The sequence below is a fragment of the Styela clava genome, chromosome 14 (genome assembly GCF_964204865.1).
Source record: "Styela clava chromosome 14, kaStyClav1.hap1.2, whole genome shotgun sequence".
NCBI classification, from domain to species: domain Eukaryota; kingdom Metazoa; phylum Chordata; class Ascidiacea; order Stolidobranchia; family Styelidae; genus Styela; species Styela clava.
In genome coordinates, this window is record NC_135263.1 from 3733858 (window position 1) to 3761304 (window position 27447).

The following is a 27447-nucleotide window of genomic DNA, read 5'->3' on the forward strand; positions in this document are numbered from 1 at the left end:
TTTTATAAACTATCAAACTGTTAAACCCTTTTTTCCGAAAGAGGTTGGGATTACTGTGCTAGAGTTTTTATCAGTCAACTCGTTGAGCATTATTCAACGATAAAATAAGTAAATCAGAATGCCTTTGCAGCTAGTTTTAACAGATTAGCATTAGCCTGTGGCCCATCTCCGGAACTGAAGCCACAGTTTGACCACTATGATTTCAAACCAGCCCTGGCATGTGGCATATTCAAACGGCTCAATGTACAAGCAGCCATTGATAGATAAGAAACTACTAAAAGGGAAGAACCGGAATCAAAGTTGTGTCGGTGCTGAAAGAATATAATATAGAACGGCACGGCATAGATTGTGATCAATAAGTTAACAAAGTTAAGGGATTTTGATTGGAGAATGTTATCGATGTCTGGGAGTGCTTAATTTAAGAAAGCACTTCCTTCGTAATGAAGATACTTATTAAATTCAATGAACAAGTTGGGAAACTTAAGTGCTGATGTAAAAAGATTGATCGATGACAAACAAAAGAGCGTTCCTCGAATATACGGACACGAAATCCAAATGTCACAGAAGACTGCCCGTACCAGCCGCCACGATGTCATAAAAACAAATAAATAGCCATCACGTTGTCATAATACCATGTTCCCATAATTAAAAATCATACAGAGCATTCCAGATAAAATATCAGATCCTACAAAAAAAAATTAGAAACAAATAAAGGTGACAGCCTTCTAGCAAAAAATACAAAATCTGTAATCACTGAAAATTGGTCCAGTACTTGTAGAAAAAAGCGATTTTTTCATAACGATAAGAAGAAAAATACCAACAAGAACAAAACACAATAACAAAACGTTCGATAAGTCCATTCCGTGTCCAATAAGGATCAGATGTGTTTGTGAAATAAAGTTTTTCTTTCATATTGTGCTGTTTACTCATTCTAAAATACTAACGTGGCACGCTAATAATACAACAACGAGAATATCGGTCGGAGACCGAAGACTTATCGATCGAAACTGAGGTTTCGATTCATGACTCTATAGTGACACCGCGTGTCCCATCACTAATTAGTTAATTATACGACATAAATCACCCAAAATCAATAGGCTTCTGGTCCAAGATATGATGAATGCACATGCAAAATTTGGAGCAGATTCAACCACGCCTTCGTGAGATATCGCGTGCATCTAACTGACAGACAGATACCTATCAACTTACTTACCGATCTAAAGATTGATAAGTAATAATGTCGTAAATCCAGATAACCTTTGACCACCCTGGCCTACAACATAATTAGGCCCAACATACTATTCATTACAGTGCCATGCTTTCTATTATGTCAGATGACTGAAATAAAATGCCTGATTGAAATTCTAAATATCGCCTTTTCAGACAAACTTAATTAATAAAAAAATAATGAATATCTCCTTTTAATAATAAAGATCAATTTCATAAAACAAAAGAGCGATGCTCAAATATATGGACACGAAATCCAAAACGCCGTAGTATAGGTATGCAATCTGTCACAGTAGAGTGAGTAGACGACCTGTACCAGCCGTCACCATGTCATGAAAAAGGTGGAACCCAGCCATCACGATGATATCAAAGAAGTGAGTCACCTTCATTTCTGAGTGACTGCCCGTAACTTTGCTCAGAGATGAGTTTCTTTTGCTTATTGGTGATTGCCCGTAACTTTACTCAGAAGTGAGTCTCCTTCTTTTCTGAGTGAGTGTCTGTAACTTTGTTCAGAGAGTCTTCTCCATTTCTGAGTGACTGCCCGTAACTTTGTTCAGAGATGAGTTTCTTTTCCTTCATTTCTGAGTGAATGCCTCTAAGTTTGTTCAGAAATAAGTTTCTTTTACGATTGAGTCAGTACCTATAACTTCACTTCGAAGTCAGTCTCTTTCATTTTTGAGTGACAGTCCGTAACTTGGCTCAAAGATGAGTCTCCTTCAGTCCTGAGTAAGTGCCCGTGACTTTGCTCCAAGGTGAGTTTCTGTTACCTCTGAGTGACTGCCCATAACTTTGCTCAAAGATGAGTCTCTGTTACTTCTGAGTGAGTGCCCGTAACTTCACTCAGAGGTAGTCTGTTTCATTTCTGAGTAACTGCCCTAACTTTGCTCAAAGATTTACCTTTACTTCTAAGTCAGTGCCCGTAACTTCACTCAGAAGTGAGTCTTCTTCATTTCTGAGTGAGCGTACTTGTTTTAGGGAATTTTTAGTATATAGTATAAAGTATTTATGTAGGACTTTGGCAAAGCAGATAAATAAGACTCAATATGTGAAAAGCTTTCATGTGCGGCCGGGTTTCTCAAAATGGGCCTTCATGCCCACTAAGGAGCGCCACAGAGCAGTTCATCGGGCCATGATCAAAGGCCTCCTCTAGGTACTATTTACGATTGCATTGCATTTATTATTTCAAAATAATCCTTTTCTCGATCAAACAATTGATAAAAAAAATAATAACTAATGTCGATACCAAATAATTTTCATAACATATTATTATTTTAGTTCCAGCAATGTTGGAGCACGATACGATCCAAGGATGGTCTTTTTCTGTCAAACCTTCCGGCATGAGAGGTCGAAGTTCAGGTAGAGGCACTGAACCGGAAAATATTTTTATTGTTGAGTCAATAATCAAACAAGTAATTTTGTTGAAAAAAATGGTTAAAATTTAATATTTTTAGATATTTCTTCACTTATATTTGCCGTTTCCATCGATTGACGCATGGTGCTTATAAGTACAGTATAAGTTTATTTAAACTCCATAATCAGCATAGCAGCTGATGAAATATTTGATCTAGTAGACTATCGTGCTAAAGCACTGTTGATTCACAGGCTCTAGAGATAAATTTGTAAATTTGTTTGTTGTTGTTGTTGGTATTTTTCTTCATGTTAAGAAAAAAATCGCTTTTCCCATCAACTACTGAACCAATTGCTTTAAAATTCAGTGGCTGAAGATCAGTGTTCCCTCTAAGGTGTGCGCGCGCACACAGCTTGCAGAGGCTGCGCACACGCATAGATTTACTGCGCTCAGACGTATTTCGATGTAATGAAACAATGTTCTTTTTTCACCCTTTATTTGAATTCAAATAAAACCATCTCTTACAATCAATTTTCATTTATTATTTTTCATGTATGTTCATTGTTATCTACTGATAACATATAGCCTTCACTAAAGCATTTACAATCTATAGAAAAACTTATTGAATAACCAAATTATTTTCTTAATAAGCCCACTTATTACCCGGTTAGAACGCCAAAATTTCTTCATTGGTTTTTGCACAAATATTAGTCATTTCCAAAAAAGTGCGCACACACCAAAGTTTCTGGGCACACATACTACAAAAATTAGAGGGAACATTGCTGAAGATTGTATTTTTCACTAGAAGGGTGTTACCTTTTTTTATTTCAAAACTTTCAGTGGGCTTCATGTGATTTGTTTTTCACTTTGAAAGTTTGTGTGATGACCTCTTCAAAATTAATAACAGTTATTTGTAGCGGTTCTGCGACCTCTTTCGTGCTTATCAAGCGTCAAGCATAGTCGGGCGTTTTTTGACGATACCGTAGACTAGGTAAGGTACTGTGTAGGACTGGGACCCCGGGGAATCCCGATCCCGAAATCCCGGGATTTGGACTGTTTTTTTCAATCCCGATCCCGCAATTATTTCCCAAAAATCCGGGGATTTTGAGGCTTTGTTATCCACATCCACTCTTACAGTTTGAGTGAAAGTTGAAGTATTGTGAAAATTTTTTTCAAATTGTACCAAGGAATTGTTATTTGAGTAGTATCCCGAATCCAACCCGATATTCGACAATTCGTTAAAATTATTCGATTTGATGAAACTATACTATTTTGACCTCCTTTGCGATCTGTAATCACGCCAGTAATCTGGCGAAACGCGTGGTAGTCCAAAGACTGATACAATGAAACTCAATAACACTTTCATAAATTTAGTAAATTGCACTACTTCACGAAAGCGTGACGATTATTCCATATCTCGAATACAAAAACGGTTATCTTTTTCGGATAGTTTCTGCGGTCTGAAAAGTCGAATAAGCGTTTCGACATAGTAAATGCTATGATCTTTGCCATCAAATTATGCTCGGGCATTGAACGAAATTCATAACTAGAAAAGATACGACCAGCTGTGAAAATTGTTTATAACTACTTTAAACCTAGTAAGTGTTTTTAGCGATAATAATTAATTGTTGGGATAAAATACAGTTTGTTTTCCACTTTCATTTCTCTCGCAACTGCCGACAATAACACTATTGATGGATTTTGGCAATGGGAGTAACATATTGAATTGTAACAAAAATGAATTGGGTTGTGAAAAAGTTAGAATATATGCGAAAATAATAAGGGCGCAACGTGGAAATGGAGAAGGGCGAGCAAAACTGAAGCGCGTGATCAGCGGTGCGTTTGAAGACCACTTATTATCCGTGCGGCCGCGCAACTTTTACAATAATGTGAGGTGCTCCGAAGACGCTCTCATTTACAATGTAAGAAAACAGCTCTAATATCGGTAACTATTAACCATTTGTTCGCGTTCGACTATCGCACTAAAGAGTTCGACTATCGCACTAAAGAGTTCATTTATGGGTAGAAAATGTTCGTGTTTTTGATAGGTGTGCCGCGAATATTTAAAGAGCTAAATAGTGTACTAAGATATAAAAAAAAGGTTGGAAACCACTGCCCTAGATGCTCTAATATTTTTGCGTCGATATTACATGAAAGAAATACGTGATTTTATTGTCATGCAAGTTTTTTCAATATTTTACTTAATCCCGAAAAATCCCGGGATTATATGTCTGAATCCCGGGATATCCCGATACCAGGATTTCAAAAAATGGTCCCGAAATCCCAACCCTAGTACTGTGTAAGAAAAGGCAGAGACTACTGCTTCACTTTAGCCTTCGCGTGTATTAATTTGAGCATCGCCCTCTTGTTTTTCTCTGATACTGGTAATGGATTAGATGCTTTAGAATTTTAGATCAAGCGTGCTTGTTTACAAGCTTGATAGAGGTTATAGAATGTGAATATGTTTCCCTTTATAATAAAAAGGAAAAAATTAAGGGGAAATTTAAAAAAATAATATCCTCTCAGCGACTTATCCCAGGATATTTGAAATCGATTGGTCCATTAAACGTGATGAAAAGCAGTCACTTCACAACAACAACAGATTCATAGTCTGTTCATAACTGCAAAAGAACGAACGATACAGAATGTCAAGAAAAAATGTCAAGAACATGATTTTACTGGGGTAGTGAAGACGCGGGGAACCAAAGCTGGTTATATAGCAACGACACCTAAGGTTCTAGTATCTAATTAAGATATAGAATATCGGTGAATTATTATTTATTTTTCGTGTTATTGGCTAGCAATCCTGTCGACACTGGGTTGTATCGAAGAGCCAAGCAATCCATCAGATAGCAAGTTACGGTTTTCGCCGTTTCATGTGAGGTAATGAATTTGTTCATGATGTGAGAAATATTTGATTAATGATCAAAATATGGACTCCACTGCCACACATCAGTACCAGTACAGTTAGGAAATACCAATTACTCCATACCAATCATATTATTCCTTCTATACAATTAACAGTGGACCAGGTGCGGGTACAGCAAGTTTTTAAACAGTTGATGCGTGATATCACGACTGATACCATGACATTTTTAGGTCTGTTGTCATGATACCTAAGTCCCAGATCATACTTTTCAGAGGCCTTAAGCACTTAAGATTTCGATGCTTTATATACAAAAAATATTAAGAATTAAACTGATATAAATAGATATTTCAGAAACAGAGACACCTAAAAACGCTTATTTCTAAAAATCTTAAATTTTCATTTGATGTCGCAATAGTTTGTGATATTAGAAGTGTCCCGCCTGAACCCTTGGCTAATAAAGGCAGGTTTTATTATATCCTCAACGATCTAAGTATAGAACGTAGAACAAAGTACTGAACAAAATACCTTCATTGATAAAGTAAAATATGTGGGCCGTGTAACATGAGCTTACGGTTGTGTAACAATTGAGAGGATCAACATATTTTTAAAGGGCCGTTGATACTGAGCATTGTCGGTATTCATAATATCAAAAACAGTTCCCTTTGTGACATTTTTGGCGAAGGGTTTGCTGACGTTGCGGGACAAGGTCTTTAGGTCCTGGTAATTAAGCGTTGATTATTTTGTTTTTTTACCCAACTGTCAAAAAGGTGCAGAATAGAAACAATTTCATATTGATATATTTTGTATTATAGGATGATAATGCCTCTCTATTGTTTTTATTTTAGATCTTTATAAAGTATATGAATTTGAAATACACTAATGGCAGTACATATAAAGCTTGGAAATATTTCTTCAATACGCCCTTAGGTTGGACATTCAAATGGTATGAACTTTTTTAAATACTTTGAGACCCCGTGGAATTCGCTCCTATTTAGCCGTATCTTTGACATTGCTAATTTCAAAAATACATGGACGAGATAGTCAATGTTAAACTCCGACATCTCAGCCTGTTTTTTTTTTAAATGAAAAAAAAAAGTCCAGACTTGTCCAGGCGTTAAAGGGGGGTTATGACGTAAACATTTTTTGGGCAAACTCGGTTCTATATAATTTTTTAAGATTTTTAGCGTTTGCCGCTTGCATAAAGTGGATTTTTTTTTTACTTATGAATTTTCAAAAACCGCTCCAACGAAAATCGACAGAAATTCGAGAATGGCCTTTGATATCGCGATTTCGCGAGTATGGCGTTTAACCTCTGTTTTTGGCATTTGATTCTAGTTCCCCATCGCGTAGTATCATAAAGATCAATTTTATTGGTATACTATGTTTTCGAGTTCACACCGCTATTAATTAACAACATAGCCCAGCTGTCATAGACGGTACAGTTTGAGCTGATTATTTGTTATATTATGTTGGGAGTATGAATAAAGAGAATATATGATTTCCAGTTCAATCTTGTGCAATTTCCAGAATAATAGAAACAAACGTTTTTTTTTATCCAGCAATTTAGGTGGCTCTTACATATCAATGAATATAATTATACAAAAGCTTGTTTGGAATGAACAAGCACATCTTTTAAGGTCAGTGCAATATTTATAACACAAGGCGTGGAGATTCGTGAAAAAACATTTATTGGCATGAATGAATTACATATGAGGAAAATTCGTAATAAAATGTTTAAAATAAATAAAAGCTCGATTTGATAAACTGCGTCAAAAACATCATCCAACAAGCGTGAGAAGAGCTCAACAGCAACTTCCTCGTCAACGTCCCTGGAAACTATCATATGAAAATTATATCTTTAAATACCAACGGCCTTATGACACATCTCGGTCTATTAGAACTCACGATGAGGAAACATCAGCCTGTGATAGCCCTACTACAAGAAACACACAAAATAAATAGACAAGTGGCTAATTCCTGGTCAACCAAACTAGGATACAAACTGTATCACAACACTTTAGAACACTCCCAGAAAGATGCAAAATTTTTCCGATCAGGGACAGCTATCTTAGTCTCCCAGCCCGCAACTTCCACAGGTGCGATATACCAAACTCTAATAAAGAACAGAGTCTGTTTCCTTGAACTACAACTCCTGGGAGTATCGTTAAAAGTCGTCAATGTTTATGGGCCCCCCAAATCGGCGAGCAAAGAACAAACAAACTTCTTTAAAACCCTAATCAGTATTTTGCAAAAAAAATTTCATCATCAGGACCACCTCATAATAGCTGGTGACTTCAATGCAATAACCCATACAATAGATGCCCTCAAAGTAAGATCTTCTGGTCTCACAAAAGGTGAGAAAATCCTAAAAGCCTACATCGAATCCGCTAACCTGATTGACCCCTACCGAGAAAATAACCCCGATCAACAACTCTTCACAATAAATCGCAAATATCAATCCCGCCGCATAGATAGAATTTATATTTCCGAAAATCTAAAAACTATTCTAATCTCTTGCGCATACTTTCCAAATATGGTCTCCGACCACACCCAATTCCCCGCCATCGACCTTGCAAAATATCTCAAACCGAGGTGGGAAAAGGGCTGCTAGCGAAACAACACAGATCATTTTAAAAACCGGGATTTTACCGAAATGATCACAAATGAGTACAACCAACTCGTCGGCCGACTAAAAAATTTCAATGACATTAGTCAGTGGTGGGATTACACAAAATCTCAGCTTAAGAAGGAGGCAATTCATTACGGAATATTGAAAAAAGATCAAACAATACAGAAAAAAGAGACATCGAAAGCAAGATAGAGGGCCATCTACTTGGATTATCCTCACTAAATGCCACAAGATTTGAAATTCTGAAAACACGCTTAGATACCATACACATGAAAGAACAAAATTCCGATCCGATACCTCAACAATCGCTGTTCTTCAAATTCTTATTGAGTCCGGAATACATCGAGCCGCTATCAAGAAAAATACTGCACCTACCACTGAGGAAGGGTGGAATTGGCATGGTCGACGTCAAACTTACGGCCCATGCATGCCTATTTCAAAAAGTATTCACCATCTACAACATGGAAAACCCAACAGAACTAACACAAATGAAAGAAATGATTGGTGAAAAATTAATATGATCAACGCCTGGTCCAAATCATACTTCACAAATGCAGAGCGAAAAACATTGTGCCATAGAAAACGGAGATATGGCATTCTGCGAAACAATGAAAATAACTCGATTTTTGAGCTTAACTGCAAGCTTTGCCATCACACACTAGAATAGACAATACCCCCCATATATTCCTGTCGTGTCCCACTTATCGCGATCTCCATAACTTCACCAATCAGACCTTGGGAGCAATTACTGGAGTTGACCACGACATTCACCAGGACAACTCTCACCAAGGAAAAAACCAACTGACAGTACTCAAAAACGAATCTATAAAACTAAAAATCAGACTGGATCGAGATAACCGATATATTACTCAACAAGACATAGAGGATATCAAAAATTCCATCATCGAAGCCCTTATTAAAAATATCACAAAAGTTGAAGATAAGCTGGGCTCGATCAGTAGTTTTAACCTCCTTCTAAATTGGGAAAACAACATCGAAACGTTACAATTCGGATATGACATGTTCATATCCGAAGGTGCAGAAGAAACGACTAGAAGTAAGTAACATGCTTTTCTTAGTGAAGGAGCCGACGACGTCTTGCACGACGCTTATTTGCGACATTCGCTCGAAACAAAGCTTCTATCTGTACCAACCGATTTCAAATTTTCTGTACTTAAAGGTACAAGGATAATACTTATCAAATTTTTCTTTTTTTCGTCTTAAGAGACACGATATTTGGCGCTCCAGAAGTTTGTGCACCAAGATGGCGGACACCGGAACGTCGTATGTGTGCTAGATTAGGGTTAGGCCACAATTTTATTTCAATTTTTCTTATTTTGATTCTATTACAAGTTGACTAGCCAAGTGACTCCCGTAGTATTTGTTCCTAAAATTATGGCATAACCCTAACCTGGTACACATACGACGTTCCGGTGTCCACCATCTTGGTGTACATACTCGGTCGGAATTGCAAACTTTCGCTTGTGATAAAGCGGTCAAAATATTCCATAAAAACCTAAAATCTTTAAGTTGACTGGGAGTTAACGACGTAACTGACCTACATTTTGTGTCCAATCAACAAAATTGTCATAAAATTAAATTCATTTTCCAGAAAAGCTACCGTAATCGAAAAAAGCCAGATGCCGTAACGCCGACATAGTGAGACGTGTTGACACTGTGATAGAACGTTGCTAGAAAATGGGTGAATTCGAGCTCTGCCATTTGGAATTAAATGAAGCCGTAATCAAACATCTTGAATTGAAACTTCTCCTCTTTACACATTCAGTCAATGCGCTAAATTTACGGAACTGCAATGTTAATGGGAGCTTTCTCAAGATGCTCCGCAGGACGTTTAATGGGCGACAGGTAACGAGTTACTTTTTCGTGACTCAATGTGTGATAATTGCATAACAAAAGAGTGTAAAACGCCATTGTGACGCACTAATCGGTACATTAATGTTAATTTTTAATAAAAACAACGTCCGTTTCGGAAAAATAACGGAACTAAGTCCCGTGCTTACGAAATTTTTGAAGATATGCTTAATTACAAAACGGCAGATAGTGAATTACAACTGCAAAAAATATCTTTCACCGGAATTCCCTTCGAAATTGTGACATATAAAAGTAAGATATTCAGTTGACTTGGGCCGCTCCAGAAGTGTGTGTATCAATTTGTTCGCCTACTTTACATCAGGCTGTGTAAAGGGACTGAAGCCTATGGGCAGTAAATTTACTTGGCTAACACAGGCAGTCCCGAACTCGTATTAGAACTAAAACAAGGAAAATTGGAATAAAGTTATAGCCTAACCCCGACCTGGTACACATAGGGTAGTACCAAATACTCACCACACACTAGACTAGACCCACGAAATAAAGAAAACTCGTAATATAACAAAAAAAGGAAAACCGGAATAAAAAATACAGGCCATAAATGCAATCTTATATATCGAACAACAACTAATTGCGGTTGTTCCTTCAAAAACTATATTGTATGTATAAATTATATCCGCAATATAGAGTGTCCATAAAGTCTTATTTTTTTTAAATTGCAAACGGATTTTATCAACACCATATCTTGTTTTGGCCCTCACATACTTAAACAATTAATTGTTAAAACAAACCTGATTGAAATATATTTCGAACTGACTTTATAACAAAATTGAAATTGTGAGGATACTTTAGTGACACTCTTGATTGACCAAGTTACGACCTAGCTGGCGTGGTGACAGGCATGGAATCTGAACAGTAAATTTTAACCTGTGATTAAGTCTAACGTTTGACTCACACACTAGAATAGACGCACGAAATAAAGAAAAACTATATATTTTAACAGGTCAAGAAACTCAGCATTGATTATGTGACGTTTGCGCATGATTTTTGCACCGATCTTGTTTACATTATGAATAGAGGACTCGAGAAATTGAGTATGGTTGATAGCAGCATAACAACCGATCAACTGAAGCACATCGCAACGTTTTCAAATACAGAGGTAGAAATTACATAACATTGTAACATCGACTATCAAACATGAAAGGATGGTATTCGACAAAAGGCGCTTAATTCAACAATTATATATACTTCAACACTAGGGAAATCTTGCGACCAGGGCTCGAATTTTCGTTTTTATCCTAGAAGAAACCGGCTCAACTTAATGAAGAATCCCTCATCTGATTATAAGTCCTTGTCGAATATTGGAATAGTTAACCAGTTATTTGTTTATATACCGGGACTTTTTCTATCGCTTGGCTTCTCTTTGCTGTTGTATTTGAAGTTTTTTAAAAAATTGCCTCTTGCACTAATTTTTTTTCTATTTTTTTTCAGATATCAATTCAGAGTCTGAATCTCACACATGTAGAACTCAGCGAAGAGGGAATCGAAGCCGTTGCAGAAATTGCGAACAAAACTGTTAACGGGTTGAATAAAATGAACTTTTCTGGATGTGGTTTGACCCCTGAAAAATTGTCCGCGTTCGGGAATAAGATAGAAAAAAAAGGTAAAACTTCAAAATTGTGCGTTACGAAATAATTTTGTGGTCGCTACGTTTACGTAGTATCATTCCTAACATATTATTTCTTATTAGTCCACGTTTAGTATTTGGAATAAAATTATTAAATCTCATACAATTAACCTTAGAACAAAAGTACGACCTGCTATATCGGACATTAAGTCTTCGTTTTGCAAATAAAAAAACGTATCGCATAATCAACACTAGTATTGTTAATTTTGTGTCCGAATCCTAAATTTTTTTTGGCCGGGTTTGGTAATCTCTGATCCGCAATCGATGGAACATTTCTGCAATCGCTGATTAAATTCTGGTGTCATTGTTCAATTCGCTGATTTATTGACAACATTCGTTATATATTTGGGCATCCATGCGCTTGAAACGAATAACAGGTTAACTATTCGCATGGCCGACAAGAACTGGTAAATAATGCTTATTGTAAAATGAGCTAAGGGACGCCATTTTGTGGCAATTCGCAACCCGAAACAATGGAAATTTTTGCCATCTCTCTGCGATTTACGCAAATGACAATAATAAGTCAACGGATAAAACTATTTGCAATCATGGCGACGCATCATAATCAAGATTGCGTGTTTTAATATTGACATCTGAGAATTTGGAAATTTCGATGTTTTTTGGCTTCAGGTGGACACGTAACGGCGACATAACACCACCACCTAAGCTTAATAGCCGCTCAGAAATAACAGAAGCCGGTGGGTGAAGTAAGACAAACACTGTCATACTTTCGCGTTCATATTGTGCCCAGAAACACCAGAAAAAATTGATTTCTAAAATAATTCAACAGTTACCTACGGCATTATTTGGTACGAAAATACGATTAGGCCTACGTTAATGATCGCACATTATCGTAACACAATCGATCGATGTTCCATTATGATGTCTCGGACTTGAAGATTCGATTAGAGTCTATCTGTCGCATCCATAGTTACAATAAGCTACACGATAAGAGGTGGTTTGTCTTTAAGACATCTTACCCCCCCCCCCCATGGGGTAAATATTGATATCATATTTTTGTTTCTGTAAAGCATGAATGCCTCATCATTAGCAACAATCCTTATTACCACGGGAATTGCGACACCGAAAGCCGAATTATCGACATTGTTCACAAGGCTTCCTTCCACGAAGAAACTCGATATGTCTAGTTGTTGTTTGACAACACAAGATATTCAGCGATTTCTATTATCGTCTAACTAAAGTGATGATAAACGTGAGCAAGAGGTCAATTCATTAAACATTTGTACAAAGTTTTTAACAAATGTTGAGACAAAATTTAATACATTTCTATTACGCTGTCGCTGTCGCAAAAAAAAAACATTGCTCTGACTAATAATGACTCGTGATCCAGACTAGCCTCAACAGACTTTAGTCATTCAAAATGATGGTAAAATAAAGGCGGCATAAACATAACACTTTTAACATTACCTCTGACGGGGAATGTGGTCACAATAGCAGAAATTTGTATTGGGTATTCATTACTAACAAATATTGAATAATATAACAGCGACATTAATACTCACAGGTGGAAACTATAAATTTTTGTGAAAACCCTGGTATTGACCCAAATGGGACAGGAAAATTGGCGGCAAAATGGAAAGTGAAGAATCTGGATCTCAGTGAATGTCGCTGGACTGCAAATGACTTAAGAGAATTCTCACAGTCACTCGGACAACACAAAGTATGTGACACTTGTATATGGAGAAAAACATCACCATCTTATTATAACAATCACGAATACTGTACTATTTTCGTACAATTGAGGGGGCTAGCTTTGACTATTGTGGAGGGTCTGTGCAAAACTAATTGCGCGCTGCCCAGTATACGAGAAATACGGGTGATAGTAAAAAAATTGAGATGATGCGCTTATAAGGTAATTCATGTTCACATTTATTACCTTTAAACGGGGTGCAAAATCACGATTGAAGGAACGAACTTCTTTTGACGATCATATCATGTATCGAAGTAATTCAGTACATCATCAAAATAATGCACGATAATTTAGACCTTGAAATAGCATGGAGGCCATAGACGCAAAGGTTACAGTGGCGTAAGCCGGCCCTGTTTGTATATCGGTAGGGGGTTTTCATCCAATCTTCATAACACTCATGGCTTACCATTTGCTTGCAAAATTTGCAATTAGGAAAAAATTATTATAGACATCGATTCATGTTTACTAGTTACGCATCTCAAGTTTACTCGAAGATAGGTCTCGAGTCTTCAACTAAAAATGAAAGTCGGAAGTTACTGATGCGCAATATGCTTTATTTTTACGACAGTATCGAATAAAGCTTGTAGATTGTTGCACAATATTAAATATCAGTGGCTACTTGTGAATATATCCTTGTTCGAAGGGAAAGACGTAAATAGGCGTCGAATAAAAAGATAAGTCAGAATATAACTGTCTCCGCAAGGCTGTAAATATATTTCAGATTGTCACAGTAACCCATCATTAAGTCCAAATTCATGAGTTGTAATCTGTTTAAATTAAACTCCCAAACACAATTTTCAGCTTGATTATCTCGATATCAGTGGGCCAATGGAACTTCCGACTCAGGACAAAATAGACGAAATAGCAAAAAATAAGATGGACGAAGAAGATCTTGTATCACAGTCGACTTTGAAACGCCGAAAACCATTTCATTCAAAGAGAAGGGGTGGGACGGATAGGATTTTTTAAACTAAAGTAAGATGAAAGTCGCTTTATTAAAATATCTCCTTACACATCGTTAGATATTAGTTGATTTTTGTACAATTTAAATCCACGCGGTGTCGCTCATTGAATGCAAACTTTGAAGTGCATTTTAAATCATGGGTGGCGCTGCTCGATAACCATTTTATCGCGTCTTTTCTCAAACCTAAACACAGTTTTTTATTTTTCTCAATTCTATATGTAAAATATGTACTTTCGGTATGTGAAAAAATAAACTTTGTCTTATCATGAAAATTTGAAATTACTCATTCGTTATTTACATGCTGGGCTACGCAGCACAAGTACTGGAAGAGTATCTAATAAGACATTTGCTTTTTATGTATAAAATGAAACATTCTTGTTTTATTCTTTTCAGGTGCAAGGAATTGAAACGACTCCGAAGAAAATGTTTATAATTAGTTGTTTATACGGCTCATTTGAATAAGTCATTGCCAAAGCGTCCTCTGATATCTAACGAGATGCTGTTTTTGAAAGCACCGGAATCATACCCGCACTTTTTCGAGCCTCATCGTTGAGAAGGCACAACTTCATATAACCCAATAATTATCTTTGATGACAAGGGACATACTGTTCTGCAGACTAAAAGCAGAGTTATGTAACTGATATTTGAAATTGTGGGAACTGCCTTTCAGATGCTATTTTGCCGCACAAACCTATGTTATGAACTATTCTTTTCCACATGCTACCGGTAGTGGTATCTGTTTATTATTATATAATGTGCATTGTACACTATACATTTATTTATTTTTATTGTTATGTATTATAAGAACTTCGCAATTAATGCATTTATTACTATATAATTTATTGAAATAAAGTTATGCGTAGCACGTACAGACCTAAACTCTTCTTTTTTGACCATATTTTTCTTTTGAATGTCCAAGCTGAAAGAAATAAAAAAGCATTGCCTGCAAAAAAAAATAACGTCCCAGGGACTTCCCCATTTACTAAAAGATACCATTCTGTACACACAAATTGCCTCTTAGCGCCATCTAACATTTTCCCATTTTCTTTGTGTTTATTTACTTGGCTAGCCTGACTTACTTTTTGATTAGCTGAACAACATGTCTGCTCAGGTGTTTCAATGTTACGGCATGCAATTTCAGCTGGTTTTGCCTAACATTGATTTAGATAAATATCAAGTGTTTCTGACAAATAAATTTCAATTGTATATTCTGGCTACAGCAGGTAAAATCGCGTCCGAATTTACTTCAATTACTATATAATTGATCTACATACTTTATTATATGCATTTATCATATTTTATAAATGTAGTACTTTTATACCAGATAAAATTTATATATATGTACAATTTTATGTATATGTGGCGACGTAGAAACATGCTATTTCAGAGCAAACGACAATTTTTTGAATTTAGTTTCATTTTCGTACTTTATCGAGATATGCAACATTTTTTTTTAAATAGTTACCCTTTTTGAAGTTCAATTGTCACGATTCAATTCACGGCCGAGTTATAGTAACTAAAAAAGCCATACATGGGGCAGTTTAAATATCGATTTAACCATATATTCACCACTCTTCCTAGCCTATATTTATATTAGGCAGCCCAATGGCCCTCTAAAGAGGAGCCAGCCATTCAAGTAGCGTTTGTGACCGTATATGTATACCTATTCTTAAACTTCTGTCTATATATATATGGCAGTCAATAGATCTTAAATGAGGAGGCCATTCAAATAGGGCTCAGAACCACATACTCATCGGTACAAATACTGAACAGTTCCCAAACTTATCCACATACATTACGCATTAAAAGTCGTATGATATATATATACAGGATGATTCAAATAAAGAACCCAGAACGCATAGACCATTGGTTCTCAACTTTTTGGAACCCCCTTTTTGAATTTGTCAAGTCTCACGCCCCACTTCGAAAATGGAGGGTTCACAATAAGGTACAAATTACAGATAGTAAGGGGAATGTATGTTTTATTAAAACACGTTGAAAATACGTGGATGGAAAGTGAATATCCAAAATAAGGCGTGCAAGATCAAATCAAACGAATAATTACTTATCGATCTTGTCTGTCTGTTAGATGCACGTGATATCTCACGAAAGCAAGGTTGAATCTGCTCCAAATTTTGAATGTGCATTCATCATAGCTCGGATCAGAAGCCTATTGATTTTGGATGGATTATGTCTTATAATTAGCGAGTTATTAACTAATTAGTGATGGGACACACGATGTCACTATGGAGTAAGACCACTGTTTTGGGGGATCCCCTAACCTTCGATCGATAAGTCTTCGGTTTCTAACCGATATTCTAGTTTATTTTTTAATAGCTTTATGTCCGATCGAAAAATTATCTACGTTCCCCTATGTGGGGCGCGCCCCACTGTTCGAGTATCACAGTTCTAGACATAGCATAACTTTTGTGCAAAGAGACCTAAGCCACTGAAACTTTTGGTTCATAGTACACAACTAGAAGTTTGAGTGTTCAATAAATTTTCCTCATTTTCCTATATGTAAAAAAGAAGTTTGTGGGTTCTGTTTTTTCAGGCCACCCCCTGTATATATTGTCGTTCAGGGCCTTTGTGTCGAAATAGTATAGTTGATATAGACACCATAGTCTTGGTAGATAGATATGTACATTTTCAACTATAAGAATTCAAAGAAAAAATTTTTTAACATGCATTGCCACCGTCCAACCCACACCTCCTCCGTAAAAAGTATTCTTGTAGTATAGATATGGTGGCCTAGTATACATAAATACTTTTGATTTTTTTATACAATACATTTTTATATTTATTATATTTATATATTATATTATTATATATTATACATTTTTGACTCATATACAAAAATGTGATGTATAATTTTGTAGGGTATAATTATGCATATTAAAAATAAGTGAATATATAAATATCATCTCAAAATGGACACCGAAATGACCGTCATTCAAAAATGTATCGGGGGACAAACAGTGATTAATGGCGCCAGAATTCCCCCACATCCAAATATCGCTTCCTGTCGAATACAAGAAATCTGCGAGTACGAACAAGAAGGCGTGAACCATTTAAAAGATTACAGCGCAATAATCAAACTCAACCAAACACTTGCATCAGCAGACTTGGGTCAATGCAATGAACGATCCACGACGATTATTCTCTGCCAATTAACGCATGCGGTAAACCATATTCATGACAATGGATGGGCACACGGCGATATAAGGCTCGAGAACATGATGCTTACTGAAAGAAGAGAACAACTGGTGCTGAAACATCTTACTGTGGTGCTAAGGCAGGACGTTAAGGCAACGTTGGATGAACAAAAGAGACATAGAAGACATGCGTAAAGTATTTGATGAATTCATTATTCAAAGGCGAAGGAGTATTCTTAGACGACAAAGCGACCCAAGACATGAGGAAAACAAAATTATCAAAGACTACTTGCTGACATTGATGGAGACTGTCAATAAATGTGAGCCTATCCTACAACATCCTTTCTTCTGGAACACACAGAAAAAGATATCTTTTCTGTGTGCCGTCTCCAAAATAAGTAAGGGAGACAAAGGGAAAGGGATAAAAGACGCACAGAACGATATGTCAACAGAAGTTTCACCCACAGAACGATGGAACGAAAAACTTGAAATAGGTGATACAAAAGAAAAAGATAGATATCAAGAAGAGTTCAACAAAAGAAAGAAACAGTAGGAGAATGAAAATAACCCAAATAAGAGACTTAGTCAAGGATTACTCTACCTTATCCAGGCGCCGGTTCTCTGACATGGGTCGCCAAGACCCAGCAAAAGAGCTCCAGCCTCTTGTTGGCTTTATTCGAAATCGAAACATTTTTGGCAAGACTGCCTTGAGGTACAGGCTTGCTTCATGTTTGATCCTGTCGATGGATTTTGGAACTTTTTGTCGAAGCGATTTCCCAAATTATTCATTACTGTGTACAGTGAAATGAAGGAGCATGCACAGCAATGGACGGATACAGGACTGGAGGCGGAATTTTTTGAAGCGATGGCAGAAAACGTAGATTTAGTGCCAAATAACTCAAACTAGAACACCACGTGAATATAGATATAATCTGAATAGCTTATACTTTATGATGTACAATTTGATAGTGTTAATTTTAGTATTTTTTCATACTTCTAAAAGTTCAAGAATTAGTTTTTTTTATATAATTAGTTCGTTTATATTTTGCTTGAAAATTGTCAGTAACTTTTTTTCTTTCTATTTTAATCTGTTAGCCGTGAGCTTGTGACAAGGAGATTTTACACTCGCTCAAAATACTCAGATCTGCTTGCCCGTAATCCTGTTCAGAGACTGTGGTAGCATTCATACTAAATGCGATAATATATTTTTAAATATGTTCACGCACTTTTTTAGTTTAAAAATTTGCTCGTTTATATTAGTTGGCAATATATGCTTGAATTCTGTGTTTTTAAATTTTTTGATAAACGAACAGGAGCAAATAATAACTTTCAGATGGCAGGATTGGGAAAAGAAAAAAACCCAATAAATTTTCTCATCCGACAGTCTATGCAAGAATTATGCCAGCTTTAGGGCAGTAGATACAACCGCTTAAAAATAGTAGACGACGGTATAAAGTTGAGCGTGACAGAAAAGCTACATCGTTAATTACAAACCTAAAGTTACTGTAGATGTCAAAACTTACAGTGGCTGGTCGGCGTGCGAACCAGAATGTAATTTTGAGAGGGTCGATCTACTACCTCATACAAGCTGAGATATCACTTAAAAGCAAAAAAGCGCACAAGTTAGGGGCGTGTTAGGTAAAATGTACCGTTTCGGGGATGAAAACAATTATATTTTCTCATCCGATAGTCAATACAAGAATTATGCAAGCTTCAAGGCGATAGATGGCGACAGCAGGTACGGTGGAACAAAAAGCTACATCGCTAATTACAAACTTAAAGTAACTATAGACAACGAAATCAGAGTGACTGTGCGCCATCTACAGCGAGATATAATTTTGAAAGGGGTGCTTAATATCTGCTTAATATAAGCTGAGTTATGTATGACTCAAAAGCAAAAAGCACACAAGTTAGGGCCTTATTTGGTATTTGGGTGAAATAAAATCGCACTTCTGAATAAAACAGATTCGCGACTCTCGATGTACCGCTCAAACTATAAACCTAACAAAAATTAACGGCATAAAATTATTAGTTCAACAAAACAATTTAAACGAGCACCGAACGTAAATACATACCCTAATCATTATAATTACTGCGCTGATCGATCAGTTAGACTAGCAGCCACAACCCAGAATTTCACAACCGAGATGCTACCGGTACCCTAAGCCTAAATAGACTACTGAAATAGCAAAGCAATAAACTTAAATGCATACCTGACAGTGTAGCTCCCTGCTTACAAAGCTCTCCATGGTTGATTGGAAAATAATCCACATTTTTAAACCAATATAGTCTAATTGTTTTTAAATGACTAAAGAACAAATGAAACCTTCCATTGCTCACATGACTGTCTCAGAAGAGCTACAGCGAGCCACGCTTTAAAATAAGGACTTGAGTATTGTGAGATCACAATCGGAAAAATCGTAAGCAAAACCATTTTAAACTTATCGTGAATGCGTGAAGTGAATGCATATGCCACAAACGCTTACAACAAAAGCGAATAAACCAGTTTCACTAATCCTTGGCGTTTTTGTACGACGTATGAGAACGAACGGGATTTGGGTGAGCATTCTGTTCGTGCATGATTCACTAGATCTTTTTCGCCCGCAATCTGCTGCAACTTCTTGGCCGTACCGGGTTACTGGTTTCATGGCAATACTCCGAACCGCAAAAAATACGGTCATTTATCACCTCTAACAGCAGTTCTCAAATCCTTTCGGATCTTTCGTACAAAGCCCCCACCAAGAAACACACCAATGATCAAAATAGAAAAATTAAGAAATTATCCAATTAGGGTTTGGGTTAGGAATGAGGATTGCGCCGGAAATTCAATTCCTCGCTAACTGGATAATAACCAATTTGTAATTTTAATACGTGACGGAGGTGTTTTTCTAAAATCCCACATTTTTGCACTAGTGGCGAGGACTTGTATAAAAGATCCACTTTTTCACCTTGCGACACGCAACAATATTTTGCTGGATTAGAAACCGATCGTTGGATTTGAAAGCAGATTGTCGAAACACTGCCACTGAAACTTCCGTAACTGAACATCAGATATAGAGTTAGTGGAATATTGGGGGACGTAAATTGAATGCCTATCTTCTAGAATCTAGACAATTGGACACGAAATGGACATAACGATCGTTTCAAAATTTTGTTGTTATTGGACACGTAGTGGACACGTAGTTTCAATATTATGTTGTTGTTGTTGTTCTTGTTCTTGTTCTTTAACACGTTTTTAAAAAGTCGCTTTTCTCTTCGAATACTGGACCAATTGCTTTGAAATTTTTAGTGGTTAAAGATTAATTTTTTTGCTAGAAGGCTATTACTTTTATTTATTTCAAAATTTTGCGTGAATTCTATGAAATTTGATATTTCGTCTAAAATTTTGCTGTATTATTTTTTATCCATGGGAACACGGATTTTAGTCAGTGTCATGACTGGCTGTACGTTTTGATTCTGCAAAATTCTTGCTACTGGAAATTCAGAACTTTTTTGAGGGTACCGGTAAGGACTGATTCGCTCTGGTCTAACGTGTCCATATATTTGTGCGTAGCTCTCTTGTTGTTATTGTTATTTGTCTCCGTCTCCATTTTTAAAAAATCGCTTTTCTCTTCGAATACTGGACCAATTGCTTGGAAAGTTTCAGTGGTTGAAGATAAAATTTTTCTCCAGAAGGGTATTACTTTTTTTTTCGCTATGACGTCATCAAAATTATTGCCATTGGGTGGCGCTACGTGTCCAAATATTTGAGCATAGCTCTCTTGTTAATAACAATAGAGCGATATATGGACACCAAAGTCAAAGCGAAACAGTAGTCTAACAACCTACCTTTTACAATAACTTACTTACACAGGCTTCTGTACGGTACGGCAAAAAAAAGTTCCGACTTTCCGAGAGGTCGCAGGACCGCTACAAATAACTTTAAGAGGTTAACTTTGGAAAGGTCATTACACAAAATTTCCAAGTAAAAACGAATCACATAGAACCCACAAAAGTTTTTAAATAAATGAAAGTAATGATTTCTCGTACTTCTTTCTGTAGGATACATACAAGCCTCGCAAGATAAATTCACTTTAATTGTGAATGTGCACTTCAATGAAAAATTATAAAATAAAAGCAATTGGATCAGTAATCAAAGAGAAACGATAAGAAGCAAAATTCTAACAACAACAACTTAATAACAAAACGATCCATAGGTTCATTTCGTGTCCCAACAAGTCTGACTCACATCCATCTGGTGAAACGAGTGATATTTACACACAGGTGACCAAAATATTTCGCTCGATTTTATAGTATATAATACCGATTCAAAATTTCTTTGTCTTTGTTTATTGAAAGTTCTTATTGTGCTTGTAATCCTCATTTATTATACAATGAAACTTATTTAAACTTATAATTGTTATTACTATAAAATCGGTCGATTTTTTTGGACACCCTGTATATAGACCAAATTATGTTAGTCTGTATTGTTAGGGTTTTTACTCATCGATTTTAATCGGTAAGTATGTTGATAGGTATTAGTCTGTCTGTCTGTCTGTTAGATGCACGTGTTATCTCACGAAAGCGAGATTGAATCTGCTCCAGATTTTGCATGTGCATTCATCATATGTCGGACCAGAAGCTTATTGATTTTGAAGCCTATTGATGAATTATGTCGTATAATTAGGGAGTTATTAATTAATTAGTGATGGGACACAAGGTGTCACTATGGAGTAAGAGCGCTGTTTTGGGCGATCGAGAAGTCTTCGGTCTCTGACCGATATTCTCGTTAAACAATTGATGCTAGAATTCTTTTCATGTTGTTAAACAACTCCGACTTTCAATACGATTGTCATTCCGTAAACGGCTCTGTTTCAGCAAGCATTATAGGTGAGCTATAATATATTGAGAAAGACCGGAATATTTCGGTTTGGCATTGCTTGCTCAATTTCGGGAATAGGATTTGATCTATCATATCTCTTTGCCTATTTCACGTTTTGTTAAACTCTTATATGACATTCCCCGAATAATCCCAGTCCCACCTTATTTGACCTAATATGGAATATATAATTGTACAGCAGTTCATACATGAGCAAACCAACCAATCATATTGCAGTGGTGTGTTTGGGGTGTGTCACCATTCGCACCGCTTCGATTCCTTATTTCGGGGGTTTTGTGTAAAATAATGCATCGCATTTTAGATTTAAAATTCGTCTCTCCCATAGTTTTCCCGGCGATAAAGAACCTGCTAACCCTTGGACCAACCTTGATCATAGATTATTATCCGCAAAGGTGTTTTTGGTCGCGTTATCGTTTTAATGACTTTTGACCGGAGAGAGTAATGCAACTTCCGTATTTCGGGAATTTTGCACAAAATAATGCATTGAAATTGATACTAGTTAGAATAGTTCGGCCAAAGATGATTCACTTTTTCGCATGTGGCCCAATCTTGGTTGTATTTGCATGTATTATAACAAAAATCTATAATTTTAACAAATAAAAGAAATAAGTTCATGCTATAAGATGAGGTGCATGCGATCTATTTGCCATTTTAGCTTTTGGAAGCGAGGATTGGGATACGTCGAAGCCTACAATGTTTTCATCAACCTTCATTTGGTTTGTCTGCCTGGGAGGAGCATTTGCAAGTGAGAATTTTTGTTTTATTTCTTAGATTTTTGTTGAATTTAAATTAAACCGAGATGGTAAGATATTATATCACTGTGTGAATTGATATTAAATTTACTTTATATCAGTGCTGAGAATTGCGATTGTTTGATAGAGTTCCATTACATTTGAACCCACGTACATTTGAACCCATGACAATTGCACCTGTATGCTATTGTACCTATGAATTTTTTTTTTGTTTTACGGATAGTTGAACCCATACTAACCCTAACCAATGGGTTTTAGCACTCGCATATAGATTGAACCCGTGGATATACACATGGGTTCAAATGTACGTGGGTTCAAATGTACGGTCACCGTTCGATAGACTCAAGTTACCATTAGTCAAAAACTCAAAGTGAGTCGAATAATTAGTTGGTTACTTAAACCGAGGTGCTCAGATATAATATATTGATATGTGAAATATTAAACATTATATCAATATTTGGATTAGGAAATACTTTTTATCAGTTCAAGAGTCATTGACTCGACTAGAGTTACCATTCATCAAGTCAAAATTTTAGCCAATTTGATTCCGCGTAGGATACATCTCTTTGTGAGATATATTATTCATGGGGAGCGTATATTCCGCGTTGACTTGAAGTCAAAATTTTAGCCCGTTTAATTCCGCGTAGGATCCATCTCTTTGTGAGATATATTATTCATGGGGAGAGTATATTCCGCGTGGACTTGAAGTCGAAATTTTAGCGACTTCAATTCCGCGTAGGATCTCTTCGTTAGATGTATTTTAATGGCGAGCATATATTCCGCGTGGAAGTCGGTTCAAAACCTTTCTTCTGATTTCACAGTGGTCTTCGGAGTTGAATTTCCCTTTACCCGTGCGATGACAAAAGAATCATAGTGGTGCATTACGCGCCAGTGAATACCGATTAACGAATTACTTTTCGTGAATATAAATTAAACTTCGGTTGATTAAAAGTTTTAATTACATTTCACAGTCGATATCTCCATGAATATTCGACTCGGATCTGAGTCAGTCAGTGATTCCTGTGACGAGCAAGCGAAAATTACGGTGAGTCACGTCCCGAACGCGTGATCATTTTGTTGTTAACCCTTTCCCAAAACTAAATTCTATTTTTATTTAATTTAACAGGCATCAAGTGAGGAAGGTGAGTAACTGATTAATTTAACAATTTGAACGAATCTGAAATATATTTATACCTAGGCTTACCATACGTCCCGCTTTAGGCGGGACAGTCCCGATTTTCAGCGTTTTGTCCCGCCGCCCGATAAGTCAGCCAAAAGTCCCGCTTTTCCAGCATAATACACAAACATGTTCTCGTTACTGTTGTTTCTTTGTAGCGCAGCGCTAGCCTACTTACTGAAGGCGAATGCGTTCGTTTCCCGCTGATTCTCATTTGTGGCAGACGTATCGCATGTAAAACCAATACTAACTAGAGCTGCGTGCAGCTTTAACAGGCTTCCCGCGTAAAAAAAAATTTGCATTTTATTACTAGCTGAGAACTTCTGCACATTTGAGGTGAATTTCAAGTTTGTAGGACCAATTTGAAAAAATAATAATAATAATAAAACACAGGAATACAATAGGTTCCCTGCTGACAAGCAGCGGGAAGCCTAATTAGTCTAAATTCGAATTATTTGTACCGGTATCGTTAACGTCAATTCCTTCCTATTTTTCGAACTGAACCCGATATTTGGACAGAGAATATGCGCATGAAATTTCGATAACAATATGGTCAATAAAGACAGCCGAGTCAGCTTTAAATGTAGGCCTATGCAGTAAAATCGGAAAATGTGAAGTTATAAAATCACAGCTAAGGGGTCGTTGTCTTTTGAGGCGTCCCGATTTGAAGTCACAAAAATATGGTAACCCTATCTATACCCGACTCAAAATTATAAATAAGCTAGACGTCATGACTCGTCGCTACATTAGCGTTTTCACTCACTAAAATAAAACACAAAAATAGCTGCTGAGCGTCACGCCATTCATTCATCTGCAATGCCGTCTGAAATGCAAAGTTACATTATATTGTCTCTGTGGGGTGTGACGCTGCAGAGTCGGATGAGAAAATTCACGATCGACTCCGGGGTTAGAAAAAGCAAAACTCCGGCTCCACATCCCTGGTTCGGGACGCGGCCGGGACAAAGCCATTTGCGTGAATGATTCCTCATTCGTATCTATAAAAGGCTATAAACAAGAAGCCACTGATATGCATGTACCTACTGAATGACAGTATTATCTTAACGTGCAATTTAAGAGTCCTGCTGCAGACTAACACAAATGTATTTCTGTAAAGTTTCGTTTCTACCCAAATCAGACCTCTTTTGATATCTTATCTTCTTATTTCAGAGCTGTGAGATAAATTGAAGAAAAATCTTGAATCAGTTTTGATGAAAAATCCAGATGCCGAAATCACCATCTCAACTCAGATCAATGTTAACGGTAAAATTCACTCAACCAAAGTCACCAATTCCGACATAACTTTCACAACTGGTGGCGCCGTCGACACTAGCAAGGATAATGCAGCAACTACAGTTGCTTTGCCAACCACTGGTGACGCCATTGTCTACACAACGGATCATGTAATGACTGAGTTTGACACCAGATCCATTACCTCTATAGTGTCATCTACATTTGAGTCTACGACACCATTGAGAGATCAGAGCACAGGTGATATATTTTTTGACCCGAGGATTAGAAATGTAGAATTCGCACAACTTCAACTCTATCCTACTTAAAACCTGATTCCAGGTTTACGAATACTCTGACTTTTACTCTGTATTTGAGAAATGCTACTATGAAACAACGGAATTTTGACTACGTAAACTTGCAGTTCTCCTAATTTCATTTGGATTTTTTGACTTCGATATTCAAATTTTAAGAATCCCAATCGGAATAAATCAAAGTACCAAATTGCAGTACCAACAAAAACAAAAATCTGACATTGCATAACAATATTTTATGAATCTTACGTGATGGTATACAAAAATATTTTGAAAATTGACGTCCTCCATAATAAAACAGAGTTAAGTTTTGTAAATACGAGTACTCGTCAATACATTTTCAGTAAATTATATCGACCCTAGCTTCATGACTGCTATATCAGAAGTTGTATCGTTCTCTAAATGTGGTAACTTCCGACTATATGAATTGAATACCATTTACCTAACTGTTTTGGTGTATTCATTCCCATTGAAAGCATCTGACTCTGCACAGTGAACACCTATAACACTAAGTATTTTGTTTTCAGGAAACTGTGACGTCACTTACAAATCGAAATGTTTTTACATCATTGTGCACAGTGAAGCGAACGTCACGTTGAACAATGCTGAATCTCTATGTGGGGGGAACAACCATCTAGCCAATATTTATGATTTCGAACACTACAGACGGTTGACAAGTTGTTTACACTCAAAGATTCCTAGCGGGTGGAATTGGATCTATGTTTGGACTGGTCTCACCCATGAAGTAAGTGAAATATTCTCTTGTGCTATATGTTTAAACCAAAGCTTAAAGTACAAAACCGGAAAAAAGATAAAATAATATACGATATATGCTTCCAGTTTTTGCTTTCTGTCAATTTGGATCTCTTAGCATGTCTCGTCAATAGATATTGATTAAACTGATGGTATCCCCGAAGTAACCATAAAACGAAACGGCGGCATTGTCAAATTAACTTTAAAATGATATTATTCTGATCAGACATGTTTTAATGATTTATGATAGTAGCGAAGTATAAACGGTACTTATTGATAAGACTCGTGCCCATATTTAAACAAAAAACGGATATAGCCTCTGGAAACCCTGTGGTATCCTGCATTGATAAGCTAGTACAAAAATGCGGTTTGTAGACGAGCTTATATTATGTAAACACAATTTAAAATGCGTAATTTATTTCAACAGAATAATGAACTCCTGTCATTATCTGACCAACCTGTAGATCTACCAAATGATAAGACCTGGAGGCCTGGTTATCCGCACCTAGATTATTTGTACACAGGAACTGCTGTTATGGTCAATAAAAAAACAGAAACGCATGATCAAGGGCTTTCCAATCATCCACCCTCTACCAAATTACACGGTGTCATCTGTGAAAAAGAAATGAACTGAACTTTGGGTTATAATCTTGAACATGTACTTTTGTAAATAATTGTTCAACTATCGTCGAGCAAGTTTAACTTGACATTAACTATAATATTGGTTAACTGTGGACTGTAATTAATGCAAATATGCAAAGTAAACTCTAATTTGGACTTTAAAGCAAGTATTCAAAGTACACGCTAATTCTAACATGTGCTCATTTACACGGAGCCATCAAACAATGCGTGCTTTCCACTTGTCCATTCTTAAAGAACTTTGCTCAAAATATTCTTCACTCTTCTCGCTTTATTTATAGTTCGA

The 27447-nt window shown here is 36.5% G+C and overlaps 1 protein-coding gene across 1 annotated transcript; it reads left to right on the plus strand.

Moving 5' to 3' along the window:
* Positions 1 to 6776: 6776 nt before the first annotated feature.
* LOC144431998 (uncharacterized) lies at positions 6777 to 16110 on the plus strand. The gene is made up of 8 exons (XM_078119975.1): positions 6777 to 9130; positions 9686 to 9939; positions 10907 to 11062; positions 11395 to 11566; positions 12622 to 12814; positions 13116 to 13271; positions 14103 to 14276; positions 14659 to 16110. The coding sequence occupies exons 2-5, from the start codon at positions 9772 to 9774 to the stop codon at positions 12624 to 12626; spliced, it is 501 nt and encodes a 166-aa protein (XP_077976101.1). The 5' UTR covers positions 6777 to 9130; positions 9686 to 9771; the 3' UTR covers positions 12627 to 12814; positions 13116 to 13271; positions 14103 to 14276; positions 14659 to 16110.
* Positions 16111 to 27447: the final 11337 nt, after the last annotated feature.